Source organism: Pagrus major, chromosome 11, assembly GCF_040436345.1.
Source record: "Pagrus major chromosome 11, Pma_NU_1.0".
In the NCBI taxonomy this organism is placed as follows: Eukaryota; Metazoa; Chordata; class Actinopteri; order Spariformes; family Sparidae; genus Pagrus; species Pagrus major.
Genome location: NC_133225.1, coordinates 6,783,146 through 6,805,353, shown reverse-complemented (window position 1 = coordinate 6,805,353; position 22,208 = coordinate 6,783,146). Strand labels below are relative to the sequence as shown.

The 22,208-nt window shown below is 42.9% G+C and overlaps 1 protein-coding gene across 1 annotated transcript; it reads right to left on the bottom strand.

Moving 5' to 3' along the window:
• Nucleotides 1-420: 420 nt before the first annotated feature.
• Nucleotides 421-20,735, bottom strand: tp63 (tumor protein p63). The gene is made up of 12 exons (XM_073476313.1): nt 20,694-20,735; nt 15,246-15,503; nt 7,964-8,150; nt 7,765-7,880; nt 6,729-6,838; nt 6,504-6,628; nt 6,253-6,335; nt 6,030-6,154; nt 3,390-3,535; nt 2,921-3,068; nt 2,006-2,099; nt 421-1,917 (listed from the first exon to the last, which is right to left on the bottom strand). The coding sequence occupies exons 1-12, from the start codon at nt 20,733-20,735 to the stop codon at nt 1,621-1,623; spliced, it is 1,731 nt and encodes a 576-aa protein (XP_073332414.1). The 3' UTR covers nt 421-1,620.
• Nucleotides 20,736-22,208: the final 1,473 nt, after the last annotated feature.

Below are 22,208 nucleotides of genomic sequence, written 5' to 3'. Positions count from 1 at the left end.
TTCAACCCTCAGAATCTAAATGTAGAGGGTAACTTCAATTTGTCAATCGGTGGTGCAGTTGCATTGTGGGTAATGTAGGCCCCAGGTTTTGAAAAAAACAGTCCACTGGTTGAGCATTGCGCTCCTAAAACACTGTTGGACTCATTTTCAAGAGTTTAAAAACAAATTATCAAAATCAAAACATTCTTCTTTTTCAAGACATGGCACCTACATTACCCACAATGCATCTTAGCCACTGAGTGACATCACTGGAGGCAGTTTGCCCGATTAGAGACAGCTTCATCTGGAGCCACAAAAGACTCCCCACTACCTGTAAACACACTTGCGTGTAAAATTGGTGGCGTTACCCTTTAACACAATTGTGTGGCGGTTTAAGCTGTTTGAGTGTGTTTAAAATAATCTGACACAAAGGAGTATTAACATGCAATACAGCAAGTATGGATATTTATTCCAGATTTATAACAAAATACCCATGGTATATTGCAACATATTTACAGTACATTTTACAAAAATATGAAAATGCAGATGCTTTCTGCTTTATAACAGCTCCGGCTACAGGAATAAAGACAATTATGGGCTAGTGTGGGTACACACACACTGTATACACTCCTTAGTTATTAACTCATTAATACAAACATTGTTTGGTACCGGTAAAGCTACCAGATTCACATCAGTACGCTTTGTTCCATGATGAAAGTCTTTTTTTTTCTTTTTCTTTAGGGAGACTTTCAAAAAAGAACTATACAAATTTATATACATTTAAAACCATACGTGCTTGCCACTTATCAAATGAAATAAACCTCTACCAAAAACATGGTTCATGAATAAAAAAAAAAAAAATACGTGTGCTAAGCATCCAGCAAGAGAACAGGCTGCTCTTTAAAACGCATCGTCAACCACATTTGCACAGCAGTAAAACAAAAAGAGCAACAAACACAAAGGACATCAGTCATATTTTACTGTAAAACACTGGGTCAACAACATTAGGCCTATATATGGCTACATTAAATGAATGACCATCTGGCAGTTTGACACACATACTTCACAACCTGACAAAAAAAAGGTGATGCATTGGTCTCAAAACAGACATAAAAAGGCTAAATATAGAGCAAAAGTACAGCAGAAAGACAAATGGACCAGTGACATAATACTTCTGACAGGAAATGTTTGAAATGTTTACAATCAAGGCTGACTTCTGCCACAAATGAAAACCAGTGTACTTGACTAACTTGTACAACCATAGTGGTGAAAACTTAAAAAAATACACTTTTGCAGAAACAGCAGCCCTACTAAGCCCTCTAATGTAAGTGTAGTTTCCAGTCATGCTTTAAATGGGAATGAATCATGAACACTTTAAAACTCAAACCGTCTCGAAATCCTCAGCATTTCTTAAGTGCTCTCAAGAAACTCGAACATAATAAAATGCACCTTTGCTCAACACGGGTTATTGCTCCGCGGCGGTAACGACAACCAGAACAGTGAAAATAAGTGCAGTTCTATTTGATCATGGGTTTTGTTCTCAGCAGTATTTGAACTAATACCACGTTTTTTCAAACGAAATGTTCCAACAGCAGGCGTGAAATGACAAACGGGAACATTGAGAAGAGGACAGGGCTCGTCTTACTCTCCCTCCTCCTTGATGCGCTGCTGTTTGTTGCGGCGAGAATCCAGGTCAAAGGAGAAGTCGGACCACTCGTCGCGCGGCGGGAAGGAGATGGTCTGGCGCAGGGTGAAGCGTACGGCGTCGATGACGCGCTCGCCTCGGGCCTCGGAGGAGCCCATGCTGACGGTGGAGGCCCCGCTGGTGGTGCGCACTATGTGGGGAGGTGGGGAAAAATCCATGGCCTGTCGGTGCTCCATGATGCCCTTCCAGATGATGTGCTGGAACTCAGCGGGGATCTTGAGCCTGGACAAGTCCTAATGGTCATTACACAGGGGGAGCGTTAGTCGGCCACTCTTCTCTCTAACCCATCATATGACTCGTGTTGGATAGGCAAGGGCTCACCTCCATGTTATAGTTCTCAATCTGGTAGATGTTGGTTAGGCCCTGTGCTGTGAAGTAGTCCAAGCAGCCTGCGCAGCCCAGCCGAATAAGGAAGCTGTGGGAGGAACAGAGCAGAGGACTCAGACTGTGGATCGCCGTTTAACTCTTCATATCATATAATCACACGTTCTACTGAAGAATTCACCAGACCTGAAAAAAGGTCTTTATTTAGAGGTTGATATAAACTTAACTAATAAACTAATGTATTACCTTCTTCTGAATATTTTTTTTTATTCTATTGTCGTCCTCGTCTTTTAATTTTTCTCTCCAATTTCTTGACTTTTCTCCATATATTCTTTTCTCTTGTTTCCTTCCTTTTTTTTTTATCTCCAATTACTGGTCATGACTTTGTTTTCACTTGAGCTGTACCCATTGGCTTTTCAGTTCAGTCTCCCATGTATGCAGGTATATAAAGTGATGTTTGTTGTGCCGTCCTTGATAAAGATCTTCCTGATGAAGATCTGATTGATGGAAATGCTGCACAACAACAGTGAAAAAAAACACACTGTGGGAACAAAGGACTGGGTGTGGGTTCTATGTTTTGTCTCGATGCTTCCTGTGTGGTCCAACACCTACTGAGGAGGCTTTTTGTTTGTTTTTTTAAGGCGCTTACTCTATTCCTCCAAAATTTAAAGATAAATAGACTCTAACTTCCCGAGTCGTGGCTAAAGGAGATGAGGCCTTTGCACTCAGGGCTCACTGAATCTCACGCAAAGTATCTCTGTATTTAATTCAGTTTTTTGTTCTGCACTTTTACCGAGTTAGCCTGGTGAATCATAAGTTGTTTTTTTTAAATTGCTATAAGTAATCTTTCTACTTTAAAAAATTAGCTCAGGGAAATAAAAAGATGTGTCCCACTGTGGACTAATGAGGTACCTGGAGATGCTGCTGTCCATGGGGTATGGAGGAGGGGGAGTACAGTGGGAGGAGGGCACCAGCGGTAGCTGTGGCTGCAGTGCGTGTGTGGGGCTCAGTGAACTCATGTCAGCGTTCATTGGGATGTGAGTGCCCATCATAGGAGACACTGCAGAGACAAAAGGAGCTACTGTGAGCTTTCTCTTACTCATCTGGGATGTAAAGATTACGTAACGTCAACTGAAACACACGAGGGGAGGGAGGGGCTACTCTACATGACACATAATGCATCATAACAGGTCCTGAGGGAGAGTCTCACAGGGATCACATTTTTTGTTAGGAGGAGGCTGAGAGGTGTTCAGGTCCCCTCCTGCCTGCCCTGACATGCCGTCTTTATAAGTTTACAATGAGCCCAGGAGGGACGGGCTGACTAGTGGAGGGACGTGGCCTGAGAGCACGGACAGGAAGAGAAACAAAGGGGCACACTTACTGTCGGTCAGGCCTCCAGACATGCTGGATGGGGTGAGTGTGTTACGCTGCTGGGGGTTCATGAGCTGGCTGACAGAGGGCAGCTTGTTGACTTTTCCGTGAGTTGGGGAGCAGGAGCCGTAGGAGGGCTGAGATGGCATTGAGGTCCTGGGGTGGGAGAGAGGAGGCGACAGGCCGTTACCATCACATCTAAAGACAAAGGCCTGCTCACTATTGTTCTTTAATGGACACAACAATGACTGATGACAGCAGTTTACAATATTACAGTAATTAAATGTCATTTGTGTCCACAGAGAGTTTCCTCCTCTTATGACCACATGTCTCTATAATGAAATAGCAGAGCAGTAGAAGGACAGAGTTCAAGCAGAAAAAAAGCCATTTATTATGTTCTGACAGACAAAAGTGCAGTAGCCACACAAATAACAATCTGTTTCAAACAGAATGGTCACAGAGACATCCCAGAGTGCACATCTGCAGCTCCAAACAAACACGCTAACTGTCCCGCAGTGACTTTACAAAACATGACCAGCATTAGCAAAATGTTCTCTCAGTAATAAAGTCTCTTCCCCCCAAAACCCCTCAAGATAGATTGTGGAGTCCAGCTCTCATGATGATGCAAAGGCAAAACACATTCACTTGATTCAGCTCTGTAGGTCAAGTAAGTTAGAAAAAAAACAAAACAGAGGTTTAAGCTTTGGTTCCTGTCCAGTGTCAGCCATCACAAAGGGCTGAGTGGAACAAACAGACCAGCTACAGATAGCAGGGAGGATGTCATCACAATGTCCTTTAGTGGACTAAAATAAAGCATGCACATCAATCTACACATTATAATCTATGAAATTCAATAGAGCCAGAAGGGAAGAGTGGATAAACAATGTCTCTGTCCAGCATGACTGCAGCCTGCATGTCACACTGATGACTGAATAAAATGAAGACTTGATAATCCGTGATGTTGCAGCAGCAACAGATGTTAAAAACAAAGTTTGAGTGTAAAGTCCTCAGTGCAGAGTCCCAGGAAAAGGCAGAAAGGGAGGAACAGAATCATCAAAGTTGATAAAAAGGAGACAGAGAGGAGGTCCGTGTAACGTGGACGAGGAGGAGGAGGAGGAGGAGGAGGAGGAGAAGGAGGAGGAATGTGGGGCAGTTTCAGGAGGAGCTGCAGCGCCGCCTCTGCTCTCCTGCAGGTTCCATGAGCCGGCTACCAAGACGGGTTTTTATCAGACTGCAGGGAGGAACCAGAAAGAAGAGAGAGCAGAAATAAGGGCTCACTGACAGAGGAGGAGAGAGGAGGGACCCCAGAAAGGCCCAGATATTAAGAAAAGTTTAAGAAGTTCACTGTGTGTGTGTGTGTGTGTGACAGACAGCTCTGCACTACTGATGCTGTCCACAAGATGGCAGTCTACAAACACAGATGGCAGTGCTTCAGTATGGTGTGATTTATCAGTTACACAGTGGAGGAAAGAAAAAGGCCTGAAACATTTGCTGCTGACAGAACCTTTTATTTCAAAGGCTGAGAGGGAAACATTGTTGGAGTTGTAAATTACAGAGCAGAGAAACATGCTGTGAGGATGTGAATAATGTACACAGAAAACTGAGATAAACATGCACGATAACCAGATAGAGAAGAGTAAATATACCAAGTCACAAAGAGATGAACTCCCTTTCTATATTCAGATTGAAAACAGTATGACTTTGGAGTCTAAACTGTTCAACAAATCCACTAAAACCTCAAATGCACCTTGACTCTGCTAAATGTCTGTTTATTAAATGATTGTTAACAGCATCTGACAGCAGCAGGGAGCCGGCACCAAACAGAAATAAAGTAAAAAAGCAGCAAATGCAAGCATTATCTCACTGCGAGGCTGTCTGCCAGTCTCTTAATGGGAAACTAGAACACAAGCAGTAATTATCATCACAGGCCTGTCAAACTATCATTTACACCCATCTCCTCTTTTCCATAGCTTATAGTGAAATGGGCGTGGACGAGGAAAAGTGTGTGTGAACATGTGCGTCTGAGACACTTTTAATTATGCTCAAGCGGATAGATGAGGCCGAGGCACGGATTTTGTTGGGTGCTGTTGTGCAAAAAACTTGGCAGGGCACCCAAAGGCGTTACCACCAATCTTTGGGAGCTTCTCCTTAACAAAGCACAGCCAGGTACATTTGTCACGATTCATCAGCTTTGGCTAACGTCCCGTGAGAGAAAAAAATAAAAACAGCTCTACTTGATGCGAGGCTCACCCTCCAAGGTTGAGAAAATTCTAGTTAAACACTGAAGCTGCCGGGAGCCATTTTAGAGCAATTATTATCAGCTTTTACTCCGATGCTTCAGTGGCAGCAATAAAAAGAGTCAAGAGTCTCATGCATGGCCTTTATCAGTGCAATCTACTGATCCAGCAACAAGTCAGTCATGTTAAGTCAGTAAAATCACTGCAGTCGATTCAAAACCAAAACTATTTCTTTAAAAAAACAAAACTCTGTTCTGTGCAAGCAAACAATCTGTTCAGTGAGAGATAGAAAAAAACAGCAGGAGGAAACTTGAATCCAAGAGTGAACCTCGCAAATAATGTAGGTCTGTCTTTCATAATGAGCCTGAGAACAAATGGGGATTACTTCATTATGACTCTGAACAGGTACTCACTGTTTCTGAAGGAGATTCTGCTGCTGCTGCCTGTACGACTCTATAGTGTGCTGTGGCAGAAACTGCATGAGTTCCAGAGACTCTTTGATTTTAACCAAAATCTCATATATTTCACGGCCTTTGATCTGTAAGACACAGAAGAAGACGGTGGTCAGCAAGCAGCTCAGAGTTGCTCAGAACAACGTTTTAAATCAGCTCCCTCAAACAGCACGGTGACACTTACAGGCAAACAAAAAACCTCCTCATCTGTAGATCTTCTCTTCTTGATGGTGGACATCTGGATGCCATGGGAGACCTGGCGGAAGGCTGAAAAGAGGTGAGACAAGTGTTAGTAAAAGTAGCCATGAGCTAAAGAGTGAGCCTAAGCCAGAGCAGGAGGGGAAAGCAGAGGGTCCTTGACACTCGCAGCATGTCAGATAAGACCAAAGCTCGTCAGCCCGCCACCAGCCCAGCCCTACTTACGGCGCTTCGTACCCTCACTGCTCTTTGTGGCGTCCGTTACATGCTGCTTCCGGATGCTGTCCTCGTCCGCCTTCCGGTCTCTGCCTGGGCAGGCGCAGATCCTGGCCTCGAAGCAGCGACGGCCTAATACCTGACCACTGGGAGAAGACAGGGACACACACAGCGGGTCAGAAACACTCCAACGCTGGAGGAACTGGAGGAAGAGAGGCAATCACTGAGGGTGAGAGTGTCTCTTACTCTCTGGTCTCCAGAGTGACAATGATGAGGATTGGGCGTCTGTTCATTCCACCCACGCAGCTCGAGTTGCACATGAAGTTGTACAGAATCGTGGTAAATTCTGTCCCCACCTGAGAAAAGAGAGCGACACTGACGGTGAGTGACATCACAGGGCGACACCAAATACAAACAGAAACAAAAAACTGGTTTCTTCTTGAAGTGCGTGCGCAGCAGTACCCTGGTTGAAACTACATTGTAAAGTTCAACGTTGACTTTAAAAATTTACCAAGTGAAGTAGACTATTAAATTTAAGTTTTATGAGCTAAAAAGTTTTAACAGCTTAAAGTTATTAGTCTAATCTACTTGGTAATTTGAGGTAATCAATTTCCTTGATTTCTGGAAAGTCACTTTGTCAGATTTTATAATGCGCCTGGTATATGGATGGAATATGTTTGGATATAAGGACTCTTATATCTTTTGTCCTGCAGAGGCACACATGTCAAAGCTTTACTAGAAACCTGGTTAAAGCATTTATCTGGCCAAGAAACCAGGTTTCTCCTGCACAACTTTGTTTTGGACAGCTTTTTAAAGTCAACTACAGCTGAACAATCGAGCACAATTTAATGTTTGAATTAGACCTTATTTAAACATCACAGCTACTGGAGCATGTGGAAAGTGATTCATCACTCAGGTGTGTTTGCTTAATAAATCAATGCCGTTCCTTTTTCTGTCAGTGTGTCAGAGACCTTCCTGCAGCCCTTAAAGTTAATGACTAAAAGGATGAAACTGCCTCCTGAAGAAAAGTTAAAGGAAAACTAGAACTAAATGAGATCTTATGATCAGCTGATGCAACGTGACTTTTAATAATGTATCATAAGCTGCTACATGACCTGCAGAAGCCATGTGTGTTCTTCACTGAGATGAAGTAGTGTTCATACTGAGGGGCATTACGGGACAGCGGTCTGTCACTGCTCTATCTGTCAGTACAGGCTGAAGTGCTGAGGTGTCGCTGACGGGGCATTCAGCCAGCCTCGCTCCACGCTGACAGACGGCTCACCTGTGGAGGTTCGTAGGGAACTAATACGCTCTGCCTTCCAGTGATGGTGTCCTCGACGTACTGGGCGTGGTTGTTTCCCTCCACGCGGATCAGGTGGCTCGGAGGAGCTATCTGACCTGTAAACAACATAAGTTGTGTCATTAAATGTTGACAGCAAACTGATCTCTGAGGTTGTTTTTCAATTAGTCATAAGACTGACCGTCGTTGAACTCGCGGCTGAGCTCGTGGTTCGGGCAGCGTTTCACCACCTCGGTCACATGTTCGGCTTTCTTGTAAACAGGCATGGCTCTGACAACGGCGCCCTGCGGTGGGTTGGTCAGGACTTTGATCTGGATGGGACATGTCTTGGCAATCTGGCAGTAAAGTTTCTTTAAGTCTGTTGAGTACTGAAAAGAGAAAACACAAGACAAACAGATTACATTAAGATGTGTAGAGAAATCGATAAAGGTAACCGAGAGGTTCATAAACAAACTGTTTACAGGCTTCAAACATTTTGGCCTCAATGCTAAAAGCACAGATCGACCTCAGTAACACCTGTTGGCTGGACTCTGCACTTCTGGTTTAGCCTGAAGCAAAAAGAGTTAAACACAAGACTGTGATTATGACCTACTTAAATAAACACACACACAAGTTTTGGTACTCTGGGTGTGTATTGGGCAACCTCAAAGATGTCTCAGGGACAGCCTCTGGTACTTCCGAGGAGCGCCATAAAATGGACCCCTCCAGCAGCAATTAAACTGGGCCTGGCTTTCATCTTCAAGGGAGGAGTATTCTGCTAAAGCATCTGATGGCCACTCATCACACAGAATAAGGCTTCTGAAGATGCTGGCGGGCGAACGCTACACAAGGTGGAGTGCAGTTTTCCTTGTGGGGTTGGATGAAAATTACTCAGTTTTTAGACGCTCCATCAATGAGTGGTGTCAAAGTATGACGGCTGCTCATACAAACTGGCTCACGCTCAAGTTTTGTGGAGCCAGGAGTGATGAATAATGAACGTACCTTGATCCCTGGCACTGTTAGGATTGATAACCAGTAAGCCATTAGAAAGACTGAATTGTTACTAATAGGCATAAACCCAACTGTGTAAACAAACCATTCAAACCACTGCTGTGTGAGCACAGCTTTAAACCCTCTATGCGCAGGAGACATTGGGTGGAGGGGGAAATTTTCCCTGTCAGGTTCATTTCTGAGCGAAGAAAAGTGAACATTGTGAAAACCGCTCAGGGCTGTGTTGGAGAACAATGCAACATAAAATTCCACCTCTATTAAATCTCAGCGCTGTGCTGACTTTAAATATTACACAAGCTTGGCACGGATATCTTCTACTGTGCTCCCCAGGCACAACCTTTCCTTTCATCAGGACAAACCCTAAACAGTCAGTACCTCGTGTTCCCATACTCTCACAAACTACACACATTACAGCTGTGCATTTCACCCGCAGATGGGAGCCACTAATAAAGGCGAGTTAATAATAACCCAAATTCTCAGCTACGCTCCTTTTTCTCAAGTGACCTCATTATAAATTGTACATGCACAGGATGAACTGACACAGCAGTACATGGTGCTGCTAATACTCACTGCTCGAAGGTAAAGATGTTAAATGTTAGAAAAATAAAACCAGTGTCAAGTGTTCTGATTTGCCATAAATAAATCAATTCAGCGTGACAGTGACTCCTGAGTACAATTCAAGCTCTGGGACATGTACGTCAACACAATGACTGAACTGACGCTTCCTTAAAATCAAAGCAGCTTTCCAGAAACAACAAAAAAAAAAAAGCCTAAGATGAATGGGTAGAGTTGTCCCCTCGCTCCCAACCTGATACTCCCCGTACGCCTCTGTCAATCAGCTAAATGAGGTGGAGAAGCCAAGCAGAGAAACGGGGGAAAGAGCAAAAGAGAAAGACAGAGCAGCGGATTATGAGGCAAAGAGAAAGAGAGATATGCTTCTGTGAAAGGGTCAGTACGTAGTGTTTTGAATAATTACAGGCTGCTGGTTTTGTGTAGCTGAAGGCAAAAACAGCACGACGCAAAACAGCAAGATCTAATCAAAGCTGTTGGAGGGAGAAAACCAAAGTTTGTTTAGTTCATATCCTACTGTCTCAGACCTACACACACACATGCAAACACCCACAAACAGCAGAGAACCATCCCAGCCCCGAAGCTACAAATTTTAAGCACACAACTATGTGCGGCTGCTGTTTGCTCAGCGGTGAGAGCAGGAGCTGCTGCTGATGGCTGAAAAGCAGCGCCCGGCTAAAGCTAACAGTGTTCAGGGTGGAGGACAGCCAGTTGACTGATGGGATTCAGTGGCTCACACAGGGTGCGGTGCTCAGGTGTTAACATGTAATTATGAGCCTTTCATTGGTCACAATGTGAATTGCGCAGCCAAGGAACACACAGCGCACAATACGGAGCTGCTTAATCACAATCATTTGAAAGAAAAGTGTTTGCTAGAACCACACGTGACACATTTGCTCTCCAACTGGCACAAGGGGAAGAAAATAATGAATGAGCTGAAGCTGCTGAGCGTACAAACAAAACCTACTCTGACTGCTGCTGTACGACTCTGCTGGACAAATAAAATAAAACTCTCCTGCAGCATGTAATCTGTTGTAATAATGAATGATAAAGACGGCATGCAACATACAATTTGTCCTGATGCCTGTACAGTGGTGCATGTGTGCAATTACTTTCTAACACATGCACCACTTGAACACACAAACACACACTTCCCGTTGAGTGCAGGTTCAGGCAGGCCCACAGCTGTAGCGTTCTTTTCTCTGTGACAGGCGCTGCGGGCGCATGCAGAAGTCAAGTCCTGACAAACATCAGGCCTTAAACAAGCACTGTTTGGCGCCTCTGGTCTTGTCTTCTTCATACCTGACAAGTCATGTCATGCCTACAGCTTCTCCCAAACCCGTTTAATTCAACAATAATGCAGAGGAGTTTTTTTTTACTCTCCTGTTCACTGGAACTCAAGTTAAACACCTGCTTCTTGGAAAAAAAATGAAAATGGAGTGACATTTAAAGTTTCCCAGGATAATTACATTTCTTTAAACTTTATTCTTTAAAAAAAAAAGAATATTATGTTGAAGTCATCAGCATCAATCTTGACCACACAATCTCACTGTTGACATCTGTCCTGAGGCAAACCTGTACATGGACAAGTGGCATCATGTTTTTGTAGCCAGCGCTGAAAGAGTCCCATAAGAATCTGTCACTCTGGGGATTAACCAATCGATGCCTTGTCTTCACCAGCAAATGACTACAACTACAAATGAGATCACTGCATTTGAAACTGAAAACAAAAGCCAATAGGTACACACATATCTCCAGAGTTTTTTCCTTAATTCTTTTAAATGCTGAAACCTTTTTTTTTTTTTAATCCCTCTTCCTTCGAGGAAGAATAAAAGCTGTTTGTGTTATTCTGAAGTTCAGTCATCACACAACAGTAGGTTATGTGTTGAGAGAAACCGGATTCTCCTGATGACAGACTAATATTTTTTTTATTTATACACCAGCCTGATCCAGTTCTCTGTTGAGGTAAATCACTGCTGCAGGTATCTGAACGAGGCTGTTTGTTCGAGGTTAAAAAAGAATCTTGTAATCTAACCTGTAAGAGAATGGGCTTTTCCACACCGAAATCCCATAGCCCATATCATAAAAAAAAACCTTTTCAACTTTGCCTTTTTAAAAATTTCCCCTCCACCTTTTCCCATCTGTAGCTTTTAGGGCTTGTCTCCCTGTGATGGGCGAGTCGTGACAAGCTTCTTGACACAAACAAGTCTCAGCCCCATCTCGTGAGGCGTGGGACGGGCCCGCAGATGTTCCAGGGGCAAGCTGCGTCTTGCTTGCCTTTCGCTAGAACACTCTTCTCTTTGAGCATTCAAGGGCTCTCCTCCTCCTCCTCCCCTGGCGCAATGTGAGATGCAACCATCAAGCTTAACTCACTCAAAAAGACAGAGCCCACTCCAAGAGCACTGGGTTCAGGAAAGAGGCACACAGTATTTACACAAGTATTATCTGCAGGCCCTCAATCCATTACTGTAATCCCCCCCCGAGCTCTACAGCGTCCCTCCGATAGCGCCAAACCATGACATTCTTCTTCTTTGACTACTATGGTGGCACTTAATACACACGGCAAACACAACCAGTCTTCAACCTCACAATAGCAGCCAACAATGGCCGCCTCATTTGCGACACTTTTAGTGAAGCAAAGAAGATAAAACATCTCTAACCTGTTTTCACCTGGTGTTTTCTGTTTCTTACTAAACGATAAAAGGGGGGAGCACCATGGAGACGGCAGGAGTGCCAACAAGGAAACAGTGTGGGAGCAGTTCTGGGAAATGTTGACGTGTTGCACCTCTGTGTGTGTGTGTGTGTGTATGCGCGCATGTGTGTGTGTGTGTGTCACAGTCATCCTAGACAGGAAGAGGTTAAGGTGTGGGTTGGGGATTAGGTGTGTCTCCATAAGAACAGTCATCAAAAAGCACAGTACACAGTCCACTAAGTCCCGTGGAAGATCCCGCAGGCCTTCAAAAAGGGGGCATTAGCAGATCTATGCACAGAGCAAAGCTGTGGTGGTGACATCTTCAGTGGCTCGCTGCCAGCAGTCCGTCAGTCCAGCAGTTGAGCTATTGGGCTGAGATTATGGCAGCTTTTAGAAAGATCTCCTGAGATCAGGTGAGGGAGCCTCCTTCGGGATGGGAACCAACACTATAATCACCTTTCTTTAGAATTGACTGCTGCTCGAGAAGACGGGGAAAATGACCCTCTCTGTGAGCCATTATGGTAAATCAGCAGCAGCGCAACAAAACAAAACAATGCTCAGTCAGGAAGAGTTGTGACAAATACTCTAGACAGGATTAAGTGACTGCAGTTTGCAGTTGCGTAAGGCATCTGTAGTGAATGACATTTAATGTGGGCGTTGAGTGATAAAACAACTCTGACACCATATCGGTACACAAAATTGTGTAAAGTGTGAGATCACTAAGAGTCTGTGTGACAAATGTTCTTTTCTTCACACCCACATTCATTTCATAATCATAAAAGGGTAAGTAACTCCATCGAGATTGTTTAACAGTGGCATAAATATTGACCCAGGTCATATAACAGCCACTTAACACATTAACAAATGTTTTTATTCATATTAAATTTTTTTGTATAATTTTTTCATCTTCTGAAATATATTGAATTGTCCAAAGGAACAATATGTTTAATCACACAAGTCTGACCAGACTTCACATAGAAAAACATACATTAAGTAAAAGCTCTTCCTTTTTGTTAATTTTAAGGTAATTATCACTTAAGTAAATATAAACTTTGGGCGTCAGGGGACGTAACACACTTCACTCATTACAGTGATAATCACTAACAATCCACTACTTTTCCACGTTATGCCAGACCAATCAAACCCGTCTTGCATCATGTGTTATGACTGTGGGACACACAGTCTGTTGCACTGCATGTGTCTATGTTGGGGATGTGTCCTAAGCCAGTGTGGCTCAGGCTGCGGGGCGTGCCGCTCACAAACCACACCGTTAACCTCCTCACGGTTGCACAGCAGACAAACACTTTTGTTTTTGGACTGTGAAAATGAGAGGGATGACAGAGGCAGTGTGGGAATTGGGTAAATGTCACAGTCCCACACTCGGCGTGGCCTTAGGAATAAGGTGAGAGCGCCTAGCCTGTTTACTTGGAAGGCACAGGCAGTTAAATTCACTGCATTCAGCTCGGCAGGTTTTGCAACAGTCCCTTTGGACAAATGTGACAGGGATAACTTGTGTCAACTGTTTTGGTTTTTTTTGTTTGTTTTTGCAATCTTGCAACAACAATAGACCTTTTCAATGATCCTTCCATTTGAAATATCTCTCCAAATACTTTATTAGTATGTAATTCATAGCCCAAAAGGAAACCTCCTTACTGTGATATCTTGACCATCCCAAAAATGACATACAAGGACAAAACGGTGTCTAAGAGCGATACCTCTGTCACCTACGTTGTCCGCCAGGGTGCATTAATACACTGAACTGGTGTGTCTGCGACTGTGTCGACACACAGCAGTGCAGATTAGATGCATAAACAACTGAGCAGGTGGGGCTCTGATGCAACAGCTGTCCTTCAGCCCTGTCATGCATGCATAATGACAGAGCAGGAGGAGCTGGTTGTGTAGGTTTACAGAGCATCACATGGTGACATCTAGCTGTGCAGGACATCACCACACCTGGACCAACTGTTGAGCTTGTTTACCTCTGTCATCAACAAAATACCAATGAACTTTGTGTTGGGAATAAAGTAGACTAATCACAAGGAGCTGAATGAAGTGAATATAGATGAGTGGGTTCTAACACCAACACACATTATTCAAACTACATATCTGGGATTACACCTGAAGATAAGTAAGACTTTGGTGCATGTGAACGTCTCTTATAGTGACAGCCTCTGTAGTGAGATCAGGTCCTTCAGCTTTTTTCCCTCATCAGTGTAATGTCTCAGGCTCAGTGGGAAGTGCCTGGGGATTAGTCGTGATTTGAAGCTATACATCTCAAGCAAAATTCTTCCTTGCCAGATGTGGTTGTGCACCGCAGGACTTTCAAATAAAGTGCACCTAAATCTGCCTGGAGCACTGATCGTCAGATAAGGAGTTGGTGGTTAGAAGAACTACTCTGACAGATCGCTGCCTCATATAGTGACCTGCAGTGATGACAGCTGGTGAATAAATGTCTCTCTGTGGGTCCATGTTAATGTCAAGCATATGACACATTAAACTGTAATACTCACAACTTACCTGTCTTTGTCTGCTGATATTGCCCTTTTGGAGTATGGAGGTGTGGCACTGGATGAGACTCATGTTTTCATTTTTTAATCTTTGTTAAAGGAATAGTTCAACATTTCACGCTTATACACTTATTCGCCATCTTGTTAAGAGTCAGGTGAGAAGATCAATACCTCTCTCATGTGTGCATTAAATGTGGGGCTACGAAAAACAAAATAAGTTTAAAAATGACAATTCACAGAGTCTCTCCGCAGGTTGCCTGGAAACTGTTCCTCTACACGAAATAGTGAAACTTGTATTTTTACACATTTAATTTGTTTTGATTGAACACACAAGATATAAGATGTTAATTAACTTTTGAGATGTAAGTAGGTGGATTTTGTTCCCTTTGGACAGAGTCAGACTATGTGTTAGCCCCAGTTTCCAGACTTTACACTTAACTAAGATAACTGGCTACAGACTGTAGCCTTATATTTAATGGACAGACATGGGAATGGTTAATGATCTAAAAAAGCAATTAAGTGTGTATCCCAACATGTTGATCTCTTTAAAAGGTGATCACTCATTACCATCCAATACAGTGATACCTTTTTATAGATGCTTCTGTGACAAAGCCAAGATTATTTTTGTAAATACTGCCTGACCATGAGCTAGAATCACACTGTAAGCAGACTACACAAACTACTCTGATGAGAAAGTGTCTTACCGTCCAGGTGGCAGACTTCGCTGTGCTCGACTGCTGGAAAGACACATCAAAGGTGTGGGGCCCCGCATAATCTGTGTTGGATGGGATGGCTGGTGAGGGAGAAAGGGCATCAAAGGTGGAGCTGGGCTGGGCATAGGGTGATGGGGCTGTCACGTTGTTCTGTGCATGGTCGTTGTTGTAGGGGCTGGTGGAGGTTGAACCACCATTCTGAATGTTCTGGTCCATGCTGTTCAGGAGCCCCAGGTTTGTATACTGCGACTGGAGACAAAATGGAGGGGAGAGAGGAGGGAGGACAGAGGAAAGTCCTCAGTTAATATAAGAGAATTACAGCATGGTTCAATCAGGCAGAAAGGAAGTTAAGAATGAAGAAGAATCTAGACCATGAAAGTAGAAAAATTGTTATGTGAAACTTTGATCTTAAAGAACAACAAGGGTTGTTGTCACCTGTTAGATTAGATAGTAAACATGATACAACCTTATGAGAATTGGCTTTTCAGTAACCAATGTCATAGTTTTAAATTCCAGCAAGACATAGCTAGTAAATGACTACATAAAACCAGTAGTTTCAGGTCCAAAAAGATGTATGCTCAAGGGTTTTATTTAAAAATCACTGCCATGAGTCCTCAAAGTGTTTTAAACTAATTTACCATAGGAACAAACGAAACTAGTCACACATTACTGCTGATCAGCTGAGGACTGAACGTGGAGAAGGCTCACAACACTTGAAGAAAGCATGCTACAGGAAGTGGAGATCTCGTTACCATTCAAAAAAAAAAAAAAACGTCCACGGTAACATAAACCATCTTCCCTTGTGTTGTGTTTATGGTCTAGCTCTTTCCTGAACCAACCTGTTGACACTCCTGAGAACTTTGGACTGTACGGTTGAAATTCAAAATCTCATTTTATAATGTAATCACATAATTACCCGCCGAGCTTTTGGATCAGTGTTGTGCTCTAAATTGTACTAGCTCGCCTTCTCGTTCCCTTTTCGCCAGCCACAACTATTCAGACAGGGGGAATGGAATTAAAATATCAGCTTTAAAACAGGATGGAGAATACACCTGGGTCAGAGCCAGCCCCTTCCTGCTTGCTCCGCTTGCCATTCACCCCATTCCTTTCCATTTATAAACGGCACATTCCTGGACGAGGTGCCATGGCTCTGCTCTTCAGACAGCCATTAATCTCTCCAGGGCCTCTTGTTTATTTCAAGCACGGCTGACCACAGCTGTCCAGCTCACACCCAGTGCACTGCCAGGTGTTAGTGGTGTGCCAGATGACCAACAAAACACAGACTAGTAGGTAGACGACATTACTATTAATCACAGTAGTGACTTATGAAGCAATGTAGCTGCTTTTTTACGTACGGATCCACATACACACAAACACAGGCACAAACAGACTCACACAGTCAGACAGACACACCTGAGAGAGGTCATTTGAGTCAACCTCAGCATACTTGTGCAACAGCGCCACAGGGTAGCTTGCACTTTGGATCAGGGTCACTGTGTGTGCGGCACAAGGCTGCTTAACCCCCTGGAAACAATGACACCAGGGCTTACAAGAGCCTGTCGGGAGAACAATTATGTTGGCCATACAGGTGTTAGGAGGCAAGTGTTTGGTGAATTGAACACACACACACAGAAGGAAAGAAAACTCCACTCTGGTGGAGACCCTCCAGGCCTCCCCAAACACATGCTCCCTTACAAAAGGCTAATTACACACATGTATTATAAAGGTTTAAACTCAGTTGGCTGAAGAGCGGCCCAATCCAAACAACAAATGGTTCAAACTGGTGTGAGTAAAAATAACAAAAGCCTGTCAATTACTTGTATATACTTAGTTCATCTTACATCAACAGACACAAGAAAATTGCATGGGAACTGACAGGGTGACACAGTTTCCTGTTAGGACAGTGTTTTCCCGTATGTGAGTCAGCGATCGTGATATCAGAGGGATTTCGTTTGAACTGTGGTGCAATTCCCTGCAGTGGCAGCGAGGCGCTCAGCCATTCAGAGATGACACAGCCTCCGCAGTATCTGATGCTGGCATCTGCAAAGATGGATGTGACAGGCACCAATTATCGATGTCAAATTATTATGGTAAAGAAAGGCTTGATGCTGGCCAGAGACCAATCACAGATAAAAGCAGCGACATAAAGCCGAATGCCTGACATAGAATACTTCACATTAACTACAGGGCCCTGGATAAAGCTTCTCATGCCCTAAACGAATACAAGGATCAAAGATGAGGATAAGGGCCAGCAGGAGAGTCACACCTGAACTCATCATGTTTTAATGTTTAATTGACTGGAAGTGGGATATCTTTTAAAAAAAGGTTGTGTGAGGGCGTTTCGAGCCCTCTCTTCGTTTCCTTTCATCAGATCTTATTCCACTATAATACAGCAGCCATTTAATAACCACTTTAGCTGCTCTTAAAAATTCCTTCTGTTTATAGCCCAAGCTGTATTTAGGCCTTCGGGATGTCAGGCTGCTAAGCAGGAACACGGTAAATCAATGGCTTTGACATCCTCAACAGCCTCTAATAAAGTTTGTGAAAGCTGTTTGAGGCCTTCAGCTCATTTCTTTGTCTCTGATAAATGCTGGGGTAAGCAGTTCAGGCCAACAGGAAAGAGAGACTGCTGACCTTTAGAGTAATGGCCTGTTGACTACTATGTAAGAATCTGAAATATCCAGAACACATATCAAATACTTTTGAAATACACATGGCAACACCAATTCACATGTATAGCCAATGCCAACACAGTGGCATCTGGTAATGCATACTGACACATTGACATTACTGCTTGTGCTGTAGTTATCACTCTGCCAACAGACAAATGTACATCTTATTCTGAACATATCTCTTTAGTAGGTTCAACAAATATGATTATGTTCATATATCATCATTAGAGATGCAACACTTAGTCGATTAATTTGTTAGCTGACTGAAAGAAAATTAATCACCAACTATTTGGATCATGTATTTATCATTTCAGTCATTTTATCAAAAAGTGGCTGGTTCCAGCTACTTAAATGTGAGGATCTCTTAGGATGATAGTAAATAAAGAGTCTTTGGGTTTGGGGCCATTGGTTGGACCAACAAAGCAATCTGAAGATGTGACTTTAGGTTCTTGGAAATTACAAACATAACATTTCTCAAAATCTGCTAACATCCCATGGATTAAACGATTTATCTATTAGTTATGAAAATACTCTGCAGATTAATCGCTAAAGAAAATCAGTAAGTTATTGTTATAATTGCTATAATCATTAGAGCATGCAGTGAGAAGATTATCTGCTCTCCTGTCCAACCATGAATGTCTGCGAGGTCTGTCACTTCATTAATATATTTATCTGTGTGTCATTAGAAACAGTGTCATTATTGCAACCTATTGCAACAAATGATACCAACCATTCTGTCATTTCGTACTTTTACCATTATAAGGTTGCCCCACTGAAAATATAACCATCCTTACACTGTTGCATTAACTGTAAAAATGCATAATGTTCAAAGACTGCAACAAATGACATCTCATAATTGATAGCTTAATAAACACAAATTCTCCTGTTGCTGCTCTTGTTAGGTGGTCACAAAATGTAAGCAGTGATAAACCCAGAGCTTGGATGACCAATAGATGACAGCAACCAGAGCAGACCCGGCCTGAGGGGGGCATAGCTCCCATTCCAGGCTCTCTGGTGACCTGCTCCATGTACCTTGGGCCAGCATATCAGAGTGTCTGGGGGACTGTGATGAGTGACCACAGGGGAGGGAGGCATTAAAGGCTCAACAGGGTTGGGGGTTGAGGTGGGGCTGGGTGGGGGTCTATCTACACCTTATACCTGCTGGGGTGGGCAGAGCAGGTGATTTTATCTACATCAACACACCATTAAAGCAATTACGATCCTGGACTAAACAGCAGCGCCTGGCCCGCCGCATTCTAATGGCTGCAGCGGCTCCCAGGAGACTGGGGACGGGGGGAACCTGATACCTCACACACTGGAGGGATTGAGCTGGACACCACTTAAAGACCCCCTGCTCAACAACTTAAAAGACAGTGACCTGACACACCTGCTATCTGCAACCTGCAATCTGACAATCTATCACCGCTCACTTGCTCACCATTTGGATGCAGGATTTGGTTGGTAAATGCAGAGAAGGCCGACACAATAGCTCACTAAAACAGCCAACGACAAAGAAAAAAACCGGGAGCTTAAAGGAAAGCTAATGACAATTCTAAAACTAAAGCCAGTAGGTCTCACGGATTAGAGTTACTGATAAACAACAGTTAATCTTTTGTTTTTTAAAAAACAATTCTGTTCTGAAATACTGTAAGTCTGGCAGGGCCCATTTTTCTGCTTTGTACTGGGCCATTATGGCTCCACTGAACTGATGCAACACCATAAGTTTGCACTCAGAATTACATGTTGCCTGATTAAAAAAGTCTAAAGTAGCTTGGGTACAAACTATTTTTCACATTTAATTTGCTTTAACACATCCTTTTAGTGTTTACCATCAAGCTCTGCAAACACAGATCCATTCATCATGATTCATGATGCTTGATACTTCAAAGTGAAAGATGGGATTTCTTTCAATTTTTTTTCAAACTAAGAAATTTAAAACAGACTGACGCATTAGGAACATTTTTTTTGCCACTCATGGTTTGTTTTGTCCGTCAAAGAAAAGAAGAACATTTTATGTAAATGTCAGACATCTTGGAAAAATGACTTCAATAAAAAGGCAAATGAAAACTGCTGGTTCCCTGAGTCTTTATCTCAAATTTTTCATTAAATAAAGCACAAAAATAAACCACAATCATTTCTAATCTCTTACACAAACAACAAGATGCTGTTTTTATATTTGGTTGTCATTATTTTTTCATGTTTCTGAAAGGAACAGAACATCCTCACAGCAGAAAATCACAACCTCCCAAAACCTTTTGGAAGTCAGATTTTCACTCATTGAACGACGACAACAATCAGACTCAAAGTAAATCACATCGACTGACTAAATTCATACTCTGCCAGACAGCAGCCATTTTACAAGGAGACATACAGTATTCAAAGAGATTCTCCAGGTGTTTACATTCCCTCGCTCTATAGCACACGCACACAGATGTGCACGCAAACACACACATACTGTCATACGCTAAAACATCTTCCGTGCGTTAAGTCTATCTCTGGTATTTGTTAATTGATTAAAACAGGCGATTTATGTTTTCTTTTACCTAATTAGTATTGAATACCCGAGTTACACCAAAAGTTAACAAATGTTACACGTGAATCCAAGATTTTGGATCATTGAGAACACTGACATAAAACTGATGTCCCGTAGTACAAGGCCTTTTACTTCTAGGTGATATTTAACTAGTCCGATGGAGTTTTGGCGGACCATCTAAAGGAATGTGTGCAATGGCTGATGCCCCATCACCAGTTCCTCCACTGGTCTTACCTCGCTGTAAGATGTGGTGGTCCCCGTTTCCAGGTACAACATGTTGGCGCTGAGATTGAGCAGAGCTGCTGCTGTTTGCTCCACCGGCTCCAGGATTCCACAAATCTCTTTTCCTCACTCTGAAGGAGTGATGTGGACTACAGATGCAAAGTGGACGAGCTAAGCTTCTATAGGAATCTATTGGGAGGTCATATATACCAGGGGAAGGGAGGGGAGGGGTCTAAGAAGCTACCTGTGCAACACCACACCCAGAAGAAGCAACGTCTTCTTATCCTTCCTTTGAGGCTCTGCAGGCCTCCTTAAAGCTATTTGTTAAATCACGACTTACTATTTCGTCTTGGTAGCGTTGATTAATATCAGCCTCAACAATAATGATAAATGCCTTCATCATATGCATGTGTTTTACTTAGTAATTTTCCTTACTGTGACTTAAAGTGTAACATATGACAATCCAGATAAAGTGACTAAAATACAGATACAAATTAAAAACTTCAAATAATTTTCACCTAGGAACATTTTAATCTTAAAAGCATTTACATTATTTTTACCTGTGCAGTAGAAGTTATTTAAAGTAAGCCATCCAAAAGACATTTAATGCTCCGTTAACTTTATCCACATGGGGAAGATGGTGTTAAAAAAACAAACGGACAAATTATATCAATGTGGATGTTAATAAGTAAAGTTAACAAATACAAACATACAGAGAAAAATCCACTAAGCCTGCAGACCCCAGGGTGAGAAGGTGAGTCTGGAGTTGGGAGAGTATACAGTCGCTACTTAGCATAAGAATTACTCCCCTCTGTATCCCTTAAGCTATCCCAGTGCTTAAAACAATGTGACTCCTGTAGATTGCTTGTATCTATCAGAGATGACTGATGTAGATCTGTTTTGGAAACATACATTGAGGCTCAGATACTGTAATGGTGCTAGCACTGACCGGCTGGCTCTCGAGAAATGATATAATAATGATAAAATTGCCCCCGCGATTGGCTTCAAACATTTTTCTTTCCATATTTCAACTGGGGAATTGAAAATGCTGCATTTGAGCCCAGTTAATGTTCCACAGAAGAAAGCAGTAACACATTTATTTGATACTGTAGACGTGTGCTCTTAAGCCTAATAGACCCCACAGAGCTATTTGCTGAACAAGCAAAAAAACAGAATCTGTCAGTTTGTAAATTAATCCCTTGAAAGTCCAACTAGAGCAGAATTTTAATCATCTACTATGAGAAAAAGGCTGAGTGGAATAATACAGCACATGTAAACATGAGTGGATAGAGCTGCACCGGCTGATGACAAGGGAGGAGTCTGCTCTGTAGGGTGTAAATCACTTCTATTACTACACAGCCTGGGGGTTCAACCTCATGCCCTGTGGTCAGAATGTCTGAAAACTCTGACCTGCAGTCAGTGTCTCCAATCAGCAGCCACACCCTGCTGAGGCCCACAGGTCAGCCTGTCACAAAGGCACATCAACACTTTAAAGAGCCCAATTCAATGGCCTCCCGAGGGACCAAG